General features: G+C 41.7%; 1 protein-coding gene across 1 annotated transcript in view; it reads right to left on the minus strand.

Annotated features, from left to right (window-relative positions):
• ATP10D (ATPase phospholipid transporting 10D (putative)) overlaps nt 1–19116 on the minus strand; it is a 59743-nt gene that overhangs the window by 17052 nt on the left and 23575 nt on the right. The window contains exons 11-15 of the mRNA XM_020792535.3: nt 16941–17538; nt 15615–15721; nt 11857–11983; nt 8891–9075; nt 804–1107 (exon numbers count right to left, since the gene is read on the minus strand). Of these exons, the coding sequence (XP_020648194.3) occupies nt 804–1107; nt 8891–9075; nt 11857–11983; nt 15615–15721; nt 16941–17538 (1321 nt within the window). The remainder of the gene's footprint in view (nt 1–803; nt 1108–8890; nt 9076–11856; nt 11984–15614; nt 15722–16940; nt 17539–19116) is intronic.

Consider the following 19116-nt stretch of genomic DNA (forward strand, 5'->3'; position numbering starts at 1 on the left):
CTGATGAACTTTGATGACCAAATTATGCTTAGATGCAAGAGGCTCCCCTCTTCTGATTTAATATGACACATGAATGTGACCATTGGAATAAGCCTCATTAATTTTTAATTCAGACAAGCAAGCCACCCTGTTTATTTCAACAGAAGGGGGAATTCCAGCCTTGTGTGGAAATGCAAGTGGAGGGAAGTTCTTGTAACCATTACCTGTATGAACTGCATCATCTAGGTTATTAATATTACAGTGGTGCCTCGCTTGATGTTAATTCATTCCAGCGAAATCGCTGTAGAGCGAAAACATCGTCAAATGAAACAAAAAAAAATCCCACTGAAACGCATTGAAAACCATTTGATGCGTTCCAATGGGCTGAATACCTGCTTGTCCAGCGAAGATCCTCCATACGGCGGCCATTTTTGGTGCCTGTAAAGCGAGGAATCCGTCCTAGAAAACAGCAGGGGGCCATTTTCTTCAGTTGGTGGCCATTTTGAAACCTGACGATCAGCTGTTTGCTGATTGGCGTAAAGTGAAAATCGGTTCCCGAAGCAGGGAACCGATCATCGTTAAACAAGAAAAACCCATTTAAACCATTTTTTTGCGATTGCAAAAGCGATTGCAAAAACCCAATCGTATAGCGATTTCCTTGTTAAGCGAGGCACCACTGTATTGCAATCAGTTTGCTACACGGTACTATTAATGCACATTTTATAGGATGAGAAAAGCCAAAATAAAAAACTTGCTGCCTCACAAACACTCAGTCCAAAGAAGATACACAAACAGAGCTTCCTCATGCAAGGCAGGCAACTCACCTATAGCCAGGGTCATTACTTGCATCCCCTTCTGCACCACTCTCACCACTCGGCTCTTTTGCAGGGGTGTCGCTCTGCAGCAGATGACAGCCCGAACGCACGCTGTGAGCTTTAAGAACTTACTCCTCACTCTTTCATGCAAAGCAAATTCTAGCGTCGGTCCATCTATAATCAGCGCACAGTCCACTTGGGGATGATTCACTGTGTAGCTGGTTGGGACTCTCAAAAGTTTCGTGCTGTGCATTTTTTTGAGATTCATTGTGATCTTTTCTAAAATGCTGTCCATCAGCTTTTCACAATCACCCTGCTTGGAAAAAAGTAGCCAGTGAGTGGGATGGAATTTTTAAAGCTTCCTGCAAGTGACCCTTGTATCTTTACTTTTAAAAATACTGCTAAATGATAAAACTTACAAGACTGGCTGGACTTTTAAGATCTTTGGAAGAAGCTCTTGTCACAAATACATTTTATGAGGAAGAGAAGGCTTTCCCAGTGTGTGCTCCCTACTGAAAAAAGCTACGTTGGCACCCTCTCTGTTATCCTTTTGTGAGCAGAGCAAAGCCTTTTATGCTATTTAAACTCTTAAAAGATGACGCTGTTAAGGTGCTACATTCAATATGCCAGCAAGTTTGGAAAACTCAGCAGTGGCCAGAGGACTGGAAAAGATCAGTCTACATCCCAATCCCAAAGAAAGGCAGTGCCAAAGAATGCTCCAACTACTGTGCAATTACTCTAATTTCCCACACTAGCAAGGTTATGCTCAAAATCCTCCAAGGTAGGCTTCAGCAGTATGTGGACTGAGAACTCCCAGAAGTACAAGCTGGATTCTGAAGGGGCAGAGGAACTAGAGACCAAATTGCTAACATGCGCTGGATTATGGAGAAAGCCAAAGAGTTCCTGAAAAACATTCTGCTTTATTGACTATGCAAAAGCCTTTGACTGTGTGGACCACAACAAACTATGGCAAGTCCCTAAAGAAATGGGAGTGCCTCACCACCTTATCTATCTCCTGAGAAACCAATACGTGGGACAGGAAACAACAGTTAGAACTGGATGTGGAACAACTGATTGGTTCAAAATTGGGAAAGGAGTACATCAAGGCCATATATTGTCCCCCAGCTTATTTAACTTATATGCAGAATATGTCATGCAAAAGGCTGGACTGGAGGAATCCCAAGCCAGAATTAAGATTGCCGGAAGAAACATCAACAACCTCCGATATGCAGATGATATCACTCTGATGGCAGAAGGTGAGGAAGAATTAAGGAACCTTGTAATGAGGGTGAAAGAGGAGAGTGCAAAAAACTGTCTGAAGTTCATCATCAACAAAACTAAGGTCATGGCCACTGGTCCCATCAGCTCCTGGCAAATAGAAGGGGAAGATATGGAGGCAGTGACAGATTTTTCTTTCTTGGGCTCCATGATCACTGCAGATGGAGACAGCAGCCACGAAATTAAAAGACGCCTGCTTCTTGGGAGGAAAGCGATGATAAACCTCGACAGCATCTTAAAAAGTAGAGACATCACCTTGCCAACAAAAGTCCGAATAGTCAAAGCTATGGTTTTTCCTGTAGTAATGTACGGAAGTGAGAGAGAAAGCTGACTGCCGAAGAATTGATGCTTTTGAATTGTGGTGCTGGAGGAGGCTCTTGCTCACTGGAAGGACAGATCCTGAAGCTGAGGCTCCAATACTTTGGCCATCTCATGAGAAGAGAAGACTCCCTGGAAAAGACGCTGATGTTAGGAAAGTGTGAAGGCAAGAGGAGAAGGGGACGACAGAGGATGAGATGGTTGGACAGTGTCATTGAAACTACCAACGTGAATTTGACCCAACTCCAGGAGGCAGTGGAAGACAGGAGGTCTGGCGTGCTCTGGTCCACGAAGAGTCGGACACAACTAAATGACTAAACCACAACAAGCTGGCCTTTAACTACAGTTAATGGAAACAAGCCACTTTCCTAATCCATAGATCGAACCTGATTTGTTTCAAACAAACTATTGTTATGATTAACTTTGCAAAACATTCACGCCCAAATCATCACCAAAGGGCTGATAGGTAAAGAAGACACTCCTGATACATCTGAGTTTTAGAAGTCCATGGGAGACTTTAAAAATCTGCTTTGTTGCGGTTTTGCCCTAATGGAACAAAAAGGTGCCAGAAACAGTTTCTTCCCTGCAGCAGCTGCTGCTGTTGTTTTGTGCTATCAAGTCAAACATAGTGACTTCTTGAATGAGTGACTTCCAAAGGATCCTATCATAAACAGCTCAGATAAACTATTGCAAACTGACGGCCATGGCTTCCTTTATTGATCATATTTGGTCTTCCTCTTTTCCTGCTGCCTTCAACTTTTTCCAGCAATATTGTTTTTTCCAGCGAGTATTGTCCTTTTATGAATTGCCAAAGTACAATAGTCTCAGTTTTCTCACTTTTGCTCCCAGAGAGATTTTAGGCTTCATTTAACCTATGACCCATTTGTTTGTTTTTCTGGCTGTCCGTGTTATCCATAAAGCTCTACTACAACACTGTACTTTAAATTAATCATTTCCCTCAATAGTATTTTGCACTATCCAGCTTTCACATCTGTACATGGCAATTAGAAATACGACAGTGCAGATGGCCTTGGCCCTGGTTTCCAGTAACACATCCCTACACTTGAGGATTTTTTCTAGTTCCTTCCTAATAGCCATTCTGAGTCTCGGTCTTCTGATTTCTTGGCTGCATTCTCCATTTGGACTGATGACCGAACCAAAGTTTTCAAAATAAGTTTAACCATTTCAATTGTTTCATTGTTGACATTAAAGTTACATAGTTCTGCAGCTATTTTTTCTCTTCTCAATGTTGACCAGAAGTCATTTCAAGTTGCTGCCGCTTTCTACATTGACCTGAAATATACTCTCCTTAATGGCCACATAATAAGATGAGAATGATAATGTCACTGGTGATGGGAGTGGTGGAGAAACTCCTGAAGGGCAGCTACTGGGACGCAGCAGTAACAGAAGGTGATGCTAGCAGAAAATCTTTTATGGGCAATGGCAGTGACACTCAGTCTGACTTTTCTTAGTACTGTGGAGAAGGCAAAAAAAGATTGTTTTTGTTTTGCTTTTGGCAATTCCTCAACCTTGTCTATGACAATGAGTCAAGCAGAAGAGGATAAAAAGGTATATATAGGAGTCTCAAACATAATATAGCTCATTTTCATTATAAGTCATGGTTAATGCTTGGTAAACAATGGTTTATCATGATGCCCCAACTATGTGTCACAGGAGCAAGATTTTCTTAAATACTCAGCCAATATATTACACCCTCAGTTTTTATGTAGTTTGGAAAACGAAACCTATGGCCTAAGGGAACGCTAGAATTCTTTTCCAGTATGTTATTATTCATGGAAAAGGATGCATTATTAACTGATGTGACATATGTAGAGCTAGATTTATTTTAATAATTACTCCTACAAGGAACAAAGCATCAGGTTCCCCCCTCATGCAACTTCAGTGAAATAAATCTGCAGAAGAACAGGGGACTTGCTAGGATCTTACATATATATGTCTTAGGGTGCAATTAGACAGGGATTTGTTCCATTATTTATTTTATTATTTATTTATTTTATTTATATCCCGCCTATCTAGTCAATAGACCACTCTAGGCGGCTCACAACAGGGGTACAACAATGACTAAAAACGAATTTACAAAGAAGAAAACTTTCAACCATAAAATTATAAACTAAGAAAAAGAAAAAAGGAAAATCAGGATTAGCTAAGGGGGGGTGGGGGGGAAGGCCTGCCGAAACATCATTGTCTTTAATTGCTTTTTAAAAATACCCAGCGAGGGGGCCGCGCGAATGTCCGGGGGAAGGTTGTTCCAGAGGCAAGGAGCCACCGCCGAGAAGGCCCGATTTCTTGTCTTCTCCTTCCGGGCCTCCCTCGGCGTTAGGCTCCTCAACCTCACCTCCTGGCTCGCGCGAGTGACACGGGTAGAACTTGGTGGTAGAAGGCGTTCCGCCAAATATCGAGGCCCTAAACCATTTAGGGCTTTGTACGTGAGCATCAACACCTTGAAGTCGATGCGGAATCGGATGGGCAGCCAGTGCAATGCGGCCAGAGTGGGTGAGATATGTTGGAATTTTTTCACCCCACTAAGGAGTCTGGCCGCCGCGTTCTGCACCACCTGAAGTTTCCGCAGCAGCCTCAAAGGTAGCCCCACGTAGAGCGCATTACAGTAGTCTAATCTTGAGATTACGAGCGCGTGCACCAAAGTGGTGAGCGCCCCAACATCAAGATAGGGCCGCAGCTGGGCCACCCGCCTGAGATGGTAAAAGGCGGTTCGGACCACCGACGTCACCTGGAATTCCATAGTGAGCGCCGGGTCAAGATGGATTCCCAAGCTGCGGACCCCATCCTTAGCGGGAAGGGTCACCCCCCCAAAAGAGAGGGAGTTTCCCAAGTTCCCGACTGTGGGGGCACCCACCCTTAGTACCTCCGTCTTGTCCGGGTTCAGCCTCAGCCCGTTCTCCTGCATCCATTGCAGTACGGTCCCCAGGCAGCGCAGAACGGTGGAAAGGAGATGTAGAGCTGAGTATCATCGGCATACTGATGACACCGGGCTCCACACCCCCTGATGACCCCACCCAGCGGCCTCATATAGATGTTAAACAGCATTGGGGAGATGATCGACCCCTGTGGGACCCCACAATTGAGATTCCACGGGGCCGAGACGCTCTCCCCAAGCTGCACTCTCTGGGGGCGGTCCTCCAAGAAGGAACGGAGCCAAGCCAATGCGAGGCCACCAATTCCCAACTCGGAGAGCCTCCCCAGGAGGATACCGTGGTCAATGGTATCAAAGGCCGCTGAGATGTCGAGGAGGACCAGCAGGGACACTTTGCCCCTGTCAGCCTCCCTCAGTAGGTCATCACACAGGGCGACCAATGCCGTTTCTGTGCCATGGCGCGGCCTGAAGCCCGACTGAAATGGATCCAGGGCATCTGTTTCATCCAGGTGTGCTTGAAGCTGATCGGCCACCACCCTCTCCACCACCTTACTTAGGAAAGAAACATTGGGGCCTGTAATTGCCAATCTCGTCCGCCGCCAAACTTGGTTTCTTCCTGATGGGCCTAATGAGTGTCTCCTTGAGGGCAGATGGAAATCTGCCCTCAAGGAAAGACCCATTAATTATTACGGTGATTTGGTCTCATTTGGGGATGGGCAGGTTCATTCATTTGGGGATGAGCTGGTTGGCATATGGGCCAACATGGACCAGCCCATCCCTGATCTTTGCCCACCTGCACCTTTTTGGGTCCCTGTCAGGTGCTATGACCTTTTTGGTGCAAGTAGGTTTGCTCAGTTTTGGTTTGGTTCTATCTTGAGTGATTGCTGGGACTAAACAAAAGCAAATAGCTGAAGTTGTCCCTTTTCTTAAGCCACTTCACAATCTTGGTAAATTGAAAGCTTCCTTCTGCTCTTCCATGGAGTAGGAGAGAGATGAAACAAAGAAAAAAAAATTAAGCCTTGTAAAGCTGCACTGATGTGCTATGCCAGGGGTTTTAAACTCAATTTACCTGGGGGCTGCTGGAGGCAGAGTCTGGGTGAGGCCGGGCCGCATCAGATTTTCCACCAAGCAGAGCAAGAGCCCGAGGAAGCCACCCAGGAGTTTCCTTAGCCGGCAGACAGATGGGCTGGCTGGCAGGCTGCAGTTCAAGATGGAGGGTGCAAGAGGCGCTGTCTTGGGAGAGAGCCGGCTAGCGAGGCAAAGCTTTTTTTTACTCTTGACAGCAGAGGATGTGTGGGCACTGTGGGGGGGCAGGCAAGGCAAGGGCCACAAACTATCATCTGGGGGGCCGCAAATGGCCCCTGGGCCGCATGTTTGAGACCCCTTGTGCTATGCCTTTTAGAATATTTTTAATTGAAAGCTTCTGTCTCCTCTGCCATGCAAGATTGGAAGGCAGCTTTCAGTTCCTCAGGATCATGAAGCAGCTTATAGAAATCACAGAGGAGAGGACAAGGAAGGGGATTTTTTGTCATTTTTGTCTCCCCCTCTTTCATTTTAAAGAGAAAGATGGGCTAGATAAAGTCACTTGAGGTACAGAGTTTTTGCTCCTTGCATGTAGATAAAAGAATCACCCCAAATGGCATATCACACTTCAAGATGACCCTGTTTAGTACAATCTTGCCCTGGTATAATTTAGTTGCATGGTCACAACATGACTTAGATAAAAGAGGAGCATAAATGAGACTGCATTGTAGTAAAATGCAGTGATTTGTAGCATAATGATTGCAGGTGTTTTGTGTTTCAAAATCTGGCTAATGCTTCTGCATTTTTAGTTAGTGGATGGTCTATTTAAAATTCTAATTTGAATATTGTTATGGAAGTTTATATAAAAAACACTACATGGTCTGGATGGTCTTTTTAATTAATTCATCAATCTTCAAGTGAGTCATCTGAGGAAACAAAGACTTACATTTCTAACCAACAAATGAATGTTCTAACCATCTTAATACATTCTTTTCAACACTGTTTTTAAGGGGAAAATCATTTTCTGTTTTTAATGATTACATTTGGATAATATCTATAAAAGTATTTCAACCAGAAGGCAAAATTAGGCTATTATGAGGGGGAACTGGCTCTTCTTTTAACCTTGTTTCCTTCACTGGGTATTTTGAAAGACAATACTTTCGCCCCCCCAACCCTTCTTAAGAAATGTAAATATATTAATTTTCTGGAGTACCATATGTGATGCCATTTTAATGAGATACATCCTAACACATTAATGATAATCAAGCATGGCTGCGGAAAAATATGACAAAGAGTAACTAACAAAATTATATGTGCTCCAATTTCTACCACAAAGTTCTGCATTCTGCCATCTGTTTGGGATGACTGTAATTTAACATCTAGCTCTTGAAAGCATTTTAATGACATTAAAGTGTGTCAACTTTTTACCCAGGCAGAGAGAGACAAATGAAATTGTGGACTAAATTTAGATAATTAACTGCCATTTGGGTTTCTGTTGGGGAAGAATGTTTGCGTAAAATGTTCATTTAAAAACATATAGCAGCCTCAACCTGGCAGCCTCTATTTGTGCTGCAATACACCCCACATCACTCCTGGATAGCAAAATGATAGGATGATGGGAGTTGTAGCATAGTACATTTGGAGTGGCTGTAGGTGGGGAATACTGTATGTCATGGCTGAGACTACAGAATGAATTGATGGCTGATACCAAATTTAAGATTTGAATAATGACAGATAAGAAAGAATAATAGCTCAAACCAAAAACTGAGAATACTTCACATGTTTTGGAGATCCAAGACTTCAAGTGTCATGGAAACTTCCTAATGCTGCTGCTATGTGTTCCCAGACAACCACATTGCCTATATACCCCCACAATTTGTGCTGGATTTGGCACAAAAAAAAAGAAAAAGAAAAAGAAATTTAAAAACCAGCAACCACACAACATTAAGCTTAGCATGGAAAAACTTTGTGTTTTTCATTGGAGAATTGTCTTTTCTTCATCAGCCATCAGGCCTTTTTTGTGGATCAGTATTTCATCCCCTGCAATCTGGATTCCTTCCAAACAAACAAACAAAATTGCTGGGACCAATCATTCTTTTTCAAGATATGCAAGACTGGTCTTTTCAATTTATTTGATGTGTTTTTAAACTGCAGATCAGTTCCTGCATGGGGGGAGAGTTTTACATTTAAAAAAAAAATCATAACTTGAAAAACTTTGCCCAAACACCCTCCAATTTGGCACAGACCAAGAGAAGACTGTCTGGTACATATGTGCTAAATTTGGTGCTGATCCAAAGTCTAGTTTCAAAGTTATGCTGTTTTATTTGGCGTGCCCCCATTTTTAGAATTGCCTTGTAGAATATTGATTTGCTCTGTTGCACAATAACATGTGCTGTGCTCCTGTGCAGCAATAATTAACTGGATATAGCTGAGTGGATGTGTTTGTTCCTTTGTTGTTTTCAGGTCTATAGGACTATTGCTTTACTATGAGGAAGTCCACAATCTTTAGTCTTGCTCTCATTATACTATAATACAAACATATTCAGGAAAATATTGCTACGGAAGAAACAAACATAATACATACCAGACTTTCAGACTTAAGAGTGAAGAGTTCATCAGTCATTTCAATTAATTTACAGGAGCATGCTATATTGATGGCTGTTTCGTGTTTATCACCTGTCAGCATCCAAATATTGATCCCTGCTTTTTGAAGTGCTTCAATGGTTTCCGGAACACCTTCTTGCAGGCGATCTTCGATCCCGGTGGCACCTAGGACAAACATCCCTTTGCTAGTGCAAACAATAATCAGTCTGGTTGTTGTGGGTTTTTCGGGCACTTTGGCCGTGTTCTGAAGGTTTTTCTTTCCTAACGTGTAGTGGGCTTGGCTCAGCTGTTAGGGACAGATGGAAGCCCACTACACCAGAGCACAGAGTGCTGTCCTCTGAAGATGCCGGCCACAGAGACTGGCAAAACATTAGGAAGAACAACCTTCAGAACGCGGCCAAAGAGCCTGAAAAACCCACAACAGATCCCGGCCGTGAAAGCCTTCGCGATTACAATAATCAGTCTGTTTTTCAAATAAAGGAGCTACCCAGGAAAATGAAGGAACAGTGTTTAGAATGGAGCAATGTCCTATTTCTCTCAAAGAAAAAGAGATGTAAAGTTGAAAACAAAACTCAAGACCCATTTGGCTGGTTATGAAACTGGGAAGTTTTCTGAAATAGACTGAGGAATCTTTGAGCAAGATGGCTCCAATTTCAGATCCTAATGCAAAGATTGGAGAAAATTAGGAATCAAAGCATCTTCCTTTTTACAACCCAGCAAACATAACAAACAGCAGATTTTGTGAAACCATTTTGTGAAACCATTTATGTGAAATCCAGAAAAGAATTATGAGCAATTAGCAGAGCTCATCCAAGAGATTTTCCACCTGCAGAGAAAAACCAGGTGCCTGCCCCTGTTCTAGCTGGATTTCGCTTTAACCCTCTGGCAATGGGACAGACAGCATCCTCTATTGTACCCCAGGGCAGCTTGGGATGTGACCTTCCCATAGCACAGTGCCACTCCCAAGCCTCTGCTGCCTGTGGCAGACACTTCCATCCGTTCCTAACAGCTGAACCAGTGCTGAAAATCAGGCTGTATTTCAGTGTCTGAAATATCTTTGGAGCATACCTGGATTTAGCAACTGACATTAGGGAGTATATAATCATACGTACCAGTGGTGGGTCCAAGGCAGACCTTCCAAGTTCCATTCTGGATTATTAATATTATTTACCAGAGCTTGTAAAAGTCACCATGGGGACCTAGAGTCAGCACATTCCCCCAGTCAGCATGGTCAGCCACATAGCCTAAGTGGGTATAATCCAGACATATATCTGCTGCTTCATTGAGAACCAGGCCTGAGTCAACACAAAGGATCTGATGGAGCTCCCTTCCAGCGGGAGACTCCACTGTTGTTATTATTCAGATGTCATTTACAAATGTTTTTACAAACTTTTCAAAGCTCTGTAAAGTAGGAATGTTAATTGTTACTGTCTTGTTGCTTGTTTGTATGGTTGGTTTTACTGTAATTTTAAAACCATATTTATGATTCTAGTGACGTAACTTTTAAGTGTTTTTTTGTGTGGAAGTTGTTAGCCACTTGGCTCCTGTGAGGAAGGGTGGGATACAAATAAAATTAATACATTAGTATTTTTTTAAAGAGAAGAACGTGCATGCCACATGCTTTTAAAATACTGGATCTGTTTTGTTTTTTTAAAAGATAAAACTAGGATATTGTAGGTGTGGGGGAGAAAAAAAGGAGAAATGGACAAAAATAGCTCACCAGCAGATCTTAGTGTCTCTCCCCTGTTCTCTATTATTATCCAACATTGAGCAAGAGAGGGCAGAAAGACTAGTGTGCACAAAGGTGCTAAAAGACTCTCCATTTTCCAGAATGGATGATTAGACAAGGAGAGACTACTGGGTACCACGTTGGGCTTAGTGGGCAGCAAGGAGTGGAAAGACCTTCCATTTTATGGCTTGATTTACTTGTCTTTTTTAATTTTATTCTAAAGGCGGGGTATACCACAGAGGAAAGACCTCATATTTCTTCAGTAACTCTGAGGGAGCTTTGGTCACCTCCATAACGTTTGCTTTATGGACCACTGTGTGTCCAGTGTGTATGTTTAATGTTTTGGGGAGTGAAGACAGGGCTTCGGGAAAGAAATTGAAGATGCAACTCCACAACAGGAAAAATGCAAATGGATCCACTGTGAAGTTGCACCCAGGAAGTTGGGTTTCTCTGGGTGAGTTCGGTTTTGCCTGCTATACAGGAGTTAGGAAGAGAGAGGAGAAAATGGGCAAGTCACCTTGTTTGCAGCTTGTTAAAGTATCTCTGTAGTATCCTTCCAGATTTACAGGAGACAGGGCTACATCAGAGCTACAATAACAAGCTGTGAAGAGCTACTTAACAGTTTTCGTCCTGCTCTGTGCTGTCCCTTTGCTCTTTCCCTCACCCCCCATGGTCTCCAGCTGCCCTAGTGCATGAGTGCTTGCTCTAAGCCTTTTTCAAAAAATGGTTTGGAGACAAAGGATGCTTGGCTGAAGGGAACTGACACTCATCCAAATGCCCCTTTCACTCATGCATGTTTGTATTTTCCAGCTTTTCCCAGAGGCCCTAGAAAAAACATCATTCTATTATGCCACCTGCCATATAAATCTAGTATGTTAATTTTGAATACCAGTTATCCACTATTCATTTTTTTTAAAAAAAACACCACACATTTTCTCCTTCCGTGAAACAATGAACTTCATAGGGTGAAAGTGTGAGTATCTTGGCTTTCCAGATGTTTAGTTCTACAACACCAATCAACCTCACATAACAAGGGCCTGGGGGCATTAAGGTCAAGGACATCTGAAGGTCAAAACTGTACCCTCTCCAGCTGTCAAGTGGCAAAAACAAAATTTCAAATTAACCTTACTATTTTATGGAATTAAAGCAATATTGCAGTAAGTTTTCCATTCGTACTTTTAGATGTTTGGTAATCAACAGTTTTCTTTCCAACTCACCAAGCAATGTCAAATTGTTTTCAAGCCTCTCTGCAGACGCCAAGAGCATCTCTTCTCTGGAATCTATATTGCTTTCTGCTTCAAAATGTCCTTTCAACCACTCCTCATATTCCTCATCACATAACACCTGCAGAAACAGCAGAAGTCCATGCCAGTGAAAGTACTAAAAAAACATTTTTTTAAGACATTGATGGCTACCCAGTGTTCCATCAATCTAACTATTATCATAAGGTTGAATTTAAAAGACTGACTTAAAATGCTTTTAATTGGGCAGAATTTATATTTCTTGATAGTTATTCAAAATGATGAGAACCAGAAAACAACTGCTTATAGAGAATTCAAAGTCTCAGATCATCTCTGGCTGGAAGCCATCATGAAAAGAATAATAACGGAGGCCCAAAACAAAACAGTGGTGCCTTGACTTATGAACTTAATCCATCCCAGAAGATGTTCTTAAGTCAAAACGTTCGTAAGTCGAATCAGCATTTCCCATAGGAATGTACTGAAAACCGATTAATCCATTCTGGCTGCTTTTGTTCTTATGTAGAGGCACTGTTTGTAAGTCGAAGCATTAGTTCCCATAGGAACTAATGCAAAACCGGTTAATCCGTCCTCTAACGCTAGGGGGAGATTTTTTTAACCTAAGATGAATTAGGTTTAAAAAAGGGCAGAGAAGGAGGGAGGGAAGGAACAATGGGGAAAAGAGGAAAGAAAGAAGGTCATCACTGGGGCACACAGACCCCTCAGACAACGGTTTGTGCTTTTAAGCACAAAAAGAGAGAGGATAGAGAGAGAAAAGACAATGGGGGAGAGAGTTTGGAGTCTAAAACACATTTTAAACCCACACATTTTAAACCTAAACATATTACACCAACACATTTTAAACCAAACCAAGCACCTTTTAAACAAAACACATTTTAAAACCAAACACTTTTTAAAACAAAAGAGAGGTCATATCACAGTATACAAACCCTAGGACCCACAGAATCTAGCAACCATTATTCCAGCAAACAGACCCCCTCAGCATAGGGGGGGGGGGGAGCAGAGAGAGAGGGAGGGAGGGAGGGAGGACAATGGTGGGGGGAGGCGTGAGTCTAAATTCTATTTTAGAGCAAACCAGCCAGCACAGACCCTTGCAAAAACTTTTCTGAAAAGGGAAAAGCAAGTGAAGTATGCAGGAACCATTGCAAATGGACAGAATACAAACAGAGCAGATCAGAAATGCAAAGAGTACAAAGGGACAAGGTGGGAAACACACAGAAATCAAAGAGAAAAGCAAGGGAAGTATGCAGGAACCATTGCAAATGCACAGAATACAAACGGAGCAGATCAAAAATGCAAAGAGAACAAAGCAAAAAGCAAGGGAAGTATGCAAGACACATCAGAAATGGGGGGAAACCCCCCAAAAGCAACCAAACCCCCCAAGACCCATTGGAAATTGGGGGGAACCAAAAAACAAACCCCCAAGACCCATCAGAAATGGAAAAAACACTCTAAAAAGCAACAACCTCCCCATCAGAAATAGGGGGACACACCAAAAAACAACAAACGCCCCCAAGACCCATCACAGCACAGAAAGATAACACCCCCAGCCGAAAACCACACTGCAAAAATACCCAGAACAGTTTTTAAAAAGTATAAAGCAGGACCTTACCTTAGCAAGCAGCCTCCTCAGATTGCACACACTCTAACGGCTGGGGCAAAAGAGCTACAAAGAAGCAGCCTCGTTGCCACCTACAGTTAGCTATTTGAATTTCCCACCCTTCCCCCCTGCCTTTTTGTGTTCGTAAGTGGAAGCTCCGTTCGCAAGTCGAAGCTAAATTTTGTGACCGGAGCTGTTCGTGAGTCAAAATGTTCGTAGGTAGGGGCGTTCGTAAGTGGAGGCACCACTGTACTGTATTCCATACCCCTGGTAAGAGTGAATTCTCCTTAACCAGTTCTCTGGAAAAGCAGCCTTGAAGTGCTTAGAGGTATAAGATGAGAGGTTTTAAATGGGCATAAAGGATAGATTGTTTTCTTTCCTATTCTGCTGAAATCTTCCCCTGCAGTGCTCTATAGAGCTTAGGAACTCAGGTTTATTGGCCGTTGCCATGAACTCGAGTGCTCTGTAGCTTGAATGGAATGTGGAAAGGCAAAGGTGTCCATATTCTTTTGTCAGTGTTTGAAACCTCCCTTGAGAGAGCACAGAGGGAAGATTCTTAAAATCACATCCAAGTCTGAGAGGGTGCAGTCATATGGAGAAATAACTGCTTGTGTCATGGTTCAGCGTAAGTTGTCCTCTGGAGATGACACAGTGCACAGCAGATTGTAAACCAACTTGACCCTGCTCCATGCCCAAGTTGGACCTTTTTGGTTCCATGACAGGGCTACTCTTTCCTGGAGCTGTGCTGGAGCAATTCCTACATGCACGGAAAGGCTGCTTTAAGAGAGAGGTAAATCTTTCTCCAGCTGGTTACTAGAAATACTTTTTCCCTGGTTTTACAAAACAGTACGCCACTGCTTTGGGATGGATATCCATTGCCACAGGATCATCCCACCCATATTTGTAAGAGAGGCGAGTGGTGATGCTGAGAGTTAAAAACATATGGGTTTGCTTGTTTCTTTGAAACTTGTAGTTAGCATTTTTGTGGTACAACAGAACTTTACAGAAACGCTCAACGTACATTAACCAGGGCAAGAAAACCATAATTCTTGGGGCTGTTTAACTTGTTACCTCTTCTCCTTCACTGCCATCTACTGAAAGTCTAAAAGTAAAATAGGAGCATGTTTAGGTTTCCTTGTTTCAAGTAAAAGCCACAGTAGTAATCTTCTAAAGCAGTGGTCCCCAACCTTGGGCATCCAGATGTTCTTGGACTACAACTCCCAGAACCCTTCACCATCACCTCTGCTGGCCAGGATTTCTGGGAGTTAAAGCCCAAGAACATCTGGAGGCCCAAGGTTGGGGACCACTGCTCTAAAGAATACTGGATATTTTTCTGAATTGAAATTTTTTTTGCTAAATCTAGTTCCTAAGAGCCTGACGTGCAGAGATCAATAGGTATACAGTTTAAAAGTTCCCTTTGGAGATGGGGGCAGATCAACAGAAATACCCCTCTATGCAGGCAAAAAGTGTCCTTCCTCTAAAATGAATGTGACACTCATAAAGAACATCCAGATGGTCAGTGATGGTGGCTCTGCCTTTGGGTTTTACCCATAGTGAGTTTAGAACACTAAAGTTAGTGCTAGCATGTCAGTGCAGTAAAAAGTAACTCATTTAGAAAAAAAAATGTAATTCTAAAATTATAATTATCAAATTATACATTTTTTTCTAAATGAGTTACTTTTTACTACACTAAAAATCATGAGATAATTTTGTGTTTCATCCATAAATTATTTTATTAAAGTCTCAAATAATCATATCTTTAGATCATTTAATGATCAAAGGAATGAGAACTGATAATGTCACTAAAATAGTATTGTTGACATTTAATGATTAAAGCCACAGATTCAAAATGATTGCTGAAAATTTTAGGAAATTAGGATTAAAAAGTTAATTTTTAACAAATTATTCCTAAAATCTGAAATTGCACCCAACATGTTCATTTTGGGATTAAAGATCACAACCATGTATGTCTGAACATTCCACAACAGAATATCAGCCCTACCCAGATTTGGGAAAAGGTACCTGCCTAATACCAACATAGCATCATACGCTTCCAAGAGGGAAAATAAAAAATCTCTGTTCTCTATTCTTTCTCTGTGTTTTAAAAAAACATTACCTTCATCGCTATGCAAAGAGTGCGCAGTCCCTTTGTAGCATAATTATCCAAATGCATCTGAGTTTTCTTCTGTATTCCTCTACTTTTGAAGTCTGTTCCCAAATCACCTGGGGAAACGAGCAAAAACATATGAATCAAGTTTAGGTTTTGCAAGAAGATTTTTGTAATGAAGTTCCCAAATAGATTGTGAGAGCTCCCAACAGAAGAAATTCTGCCAAATGGTGCTATTTTGCAAAGGGGGTGTAGAAGACGTGGCAGCACAAGATGACCTTATCTCAAAAGGGCCTTGCGCAAAATCTTGCATAGGAGCCTGTGCAACATCTTGGACCGCAATGTTCTCACAGGGGGTCCACGAAGGCTTAAAGAAATGTTATGTTCTTTTGCAGTTGAAATAGAAAGAATAAAAGGAAGAAAGCAAGAAAGAAAAGGAATCGTAGAGCAAAAGCTTAATTCCCCTTGCTTTTTTGTGTTAAACTTGGCTTTTCTAATCTAATCTACCACCTCCATTAAAAACAAGCAAAAGTAGAAAATGGTTAAGAAAATAACTGTTTGATAGCAAATACTGTAATTGTTTTATATTTACACTGAGAAGAGCTGGGTACAACTGCCCAGTGAGCCACACTGCACCCGTCTTTATCTCTGAGCCTAACCTATGTACCCTACCGATTAGTTTTTACGATAAATGGGAAGTTGCCAGGGGAAGGATGATCGTATGTTACTTCAACATCTTTGGAGAGCTTGAGAAACAGATAATAAACTCTCAATATGCTAGAAGATTTGACAAAAATGCCCAAGGTACAGAATACCACCGTGATAAAACTGAGGGAGAGAAACACCCTTCACATCTGATCTCTGTCTAAACGAAAACCTTGGACATTATGTCTTGATGGGCTAAACTTTTGAGCCCAAGAGTTTTCCTCTGTGTTGGCTAAATGGGATTTTTTTTTCTGTTGCTTTGATGCTAACAATGATGATTAATGTTAATATTAACACTTATCTAGCTTTTTCTTATATCACAACTATTTAGAACACAAGGAAAGGGTGTTTTTTAATGGGCAGGGGTTGCAGTTGTGCATCGATGTACTTTTCAATAGCTTTTAATTCAGTTTTTCTTCTTGCTATTTGTTTTACCGTGTTTGAAATATGCAGCTTTTTGTGGGTTTTGTGAATGTATTTTCTTGTGGCTGCGAGCTACTTTGGTTTTCAATTTGGGATGAAAGGCAAGGTAAAAATTGTATAATTAACCACACCAATTGATCTGTTTTGAGAGAGACAAACAGCCTTTGCTGAATCAGTCTGGATAGTGGGGGAAAGGGCCATCCATACCGGTAGGTTCCGTCTTCAGCAAGTCCATTATGACAGAGTCTGCACCTTTTGTGTACATCACGATCTTGTTTAATATTGGGTGCTTAACCACAACAGACATTCGTTTTCGGGTGGCGTCAAAAGGCAAAATATGTAGCAGTGGAAATGTCAATGTTCCCAAAGGACCCATGTCTATCGTCACCTGATCCGGATTCCTCGCCTTTAAAGTGCATTGATAAGCCCTGGCAGCATGCACAAGGGCTGCTTCATCAGGACTCTCCGCCTCATAAGACAGCTCCATGGATGCACAGTAATCATATGACAATCTCTGTTTAATGATATCAGGTGCACTCAAGGTCCTCATTTCTTCATGCCTAGATGTTAAGCTGCTTGGTGAACTCTCAGAAGACTCGGAGCTTTGGTTAGTTATGGAGGCTGGAAACTGCACGTGGACAACATTCAGCCTTGGTCGTGTCGCAGGTTTTTTGGACTGTGCTTCAACTGAGCTTTGAGATTGAACAGATGTGGGGCTTGCCTTCCGGGGTGAAATTTTTTGAAACATCTGTCTAAAATCAGTCGGGGGTAAAACAGGCATTCTGGCTACTGAAGACCACCGCCGCTGTAAAACAATAAGGATCAATCAATACTGTTCCGCAAAGGGCAAAATCCATAATCCTTACCCAAAAGAGAAGGGCAAGACCCAACAACACAAGTAACACAGTTGGAGAGAGCCACCATTTTCTCTCCATCTCAATAGGCATTATTAGGTGTAAACAGATGCTTCTGTGAATGCTACTGACACAAACTTGCTTTTTCCACTTTGTGTCTTAAATTTAATGGTGGACCTCATAGCTAAAATATCTAGCCAAATATTTGCATTTAACATGCTACACTCAATTTTTTTACTCATTGGACTGGTGAAGAATATTCAAGGAAAGCTTACACACTACTGTGGAATTATTCTGAAGGAAAAACCCAAATTCCCCTACTTTTCTCCTTAATACACATATTTTACTATATTCAATATTCCTGTCTTTAAATCTTTATGCTACCAATGAAACAAAAGTCTCATTCAAAGAAATAGCTGACCAGAGGAATTCCTCCACATGTTATACACCCAAACAAATGCTTTCTCATGAAAAGCAAGGTCAAGAAACACAGCTGTCTCCACTCTGGCTAGTGAATGGAACAGTTAAGGGAAAGGGGAAATGAAACTTTAGACTACAAAACTTGACATTTTCAAGAACACAATAGCAACAGGATGATAAAATTTTGTGCATCTATTTGAATGAACCAGTTTCTTTGTATGCAAAGTATCAACAAAGTTATGATGACAGGGCGCCTCAGTAACCTGAATGTTTCCATACATATATGTGTTCTTGTCCAATTGCATGTTACTAGCTAGGATTACATGTTACTAGCTAAGGATAAGTTGAAGGCAGGATTGATGGACAAATTATCCTTGACTTTCCTTGACTAAGGAACCTTTTGGTCCCATTTCTTGAACATATAAGCTTATGATTTGTACCCGATAAAGGTAAACCTATTCTTTTCTATTGTTGAGTTGACATGATTTGAGTGTAAAGTCTCCTGTCACCTCCTTTTCTGCAGAAAACTATTATCTTTCAATAAGCCCTATATATTATAAAATCTGAATTCCTGTGTTGGGTAGTGTTAATTCTCTCTCTCTCTAGGCACCCAAAAGAGTTGGTTATTGCCAAAGTAAAAATTCTGTACTTTTACAACAACTCTGATACATGTGTTATCTGCCTGTGGACGGTTTTGTAGGGTTCAACGTGTGTGACAATAGCCTATGTTGGGGGTGGGAGCAAGAGGGAAACAACACCTAAGACTTTCAGATGGATGACCAGGAGAAATAGTGCCAGGTACCATCAGCATCTGAAATATGCTTTACTCCAAACCTCTGATTCATATTGCTTCATATTGAAATTAAGAGGCACTAGGAGAAGACAGATGTCCTAGATAAGATAAGCTAGGGCATCCTGCCTCATGGGCAGAAACCTCCCATTTCTACCTTTTGAAATGTACCCTGCAGGTGAGAGCAGAATCATTATATTGCCATACCGTATACCCAAAACACCAATTTGTTCTTATGAAATAATATAGGCAATGACTTCAAAAACCTGGTGATAAAACAAGGAGAATCAACAGGGCCACACTAGCTTTGTCTTTATCC

This window comes from Pogona vitticeps, chromosome 5, assembly GCF_051106095.1.
Source record: "Pogona vitticeps strain Pit_001003342236 chromosome 5, PviZW2.1, whole genome shotgun sequence".
NCBI lineage: Eukaryota > Metazoa > Chordata > Lepidosauria > Squamata > Agamidae > Pogona > Pogona vitticeps.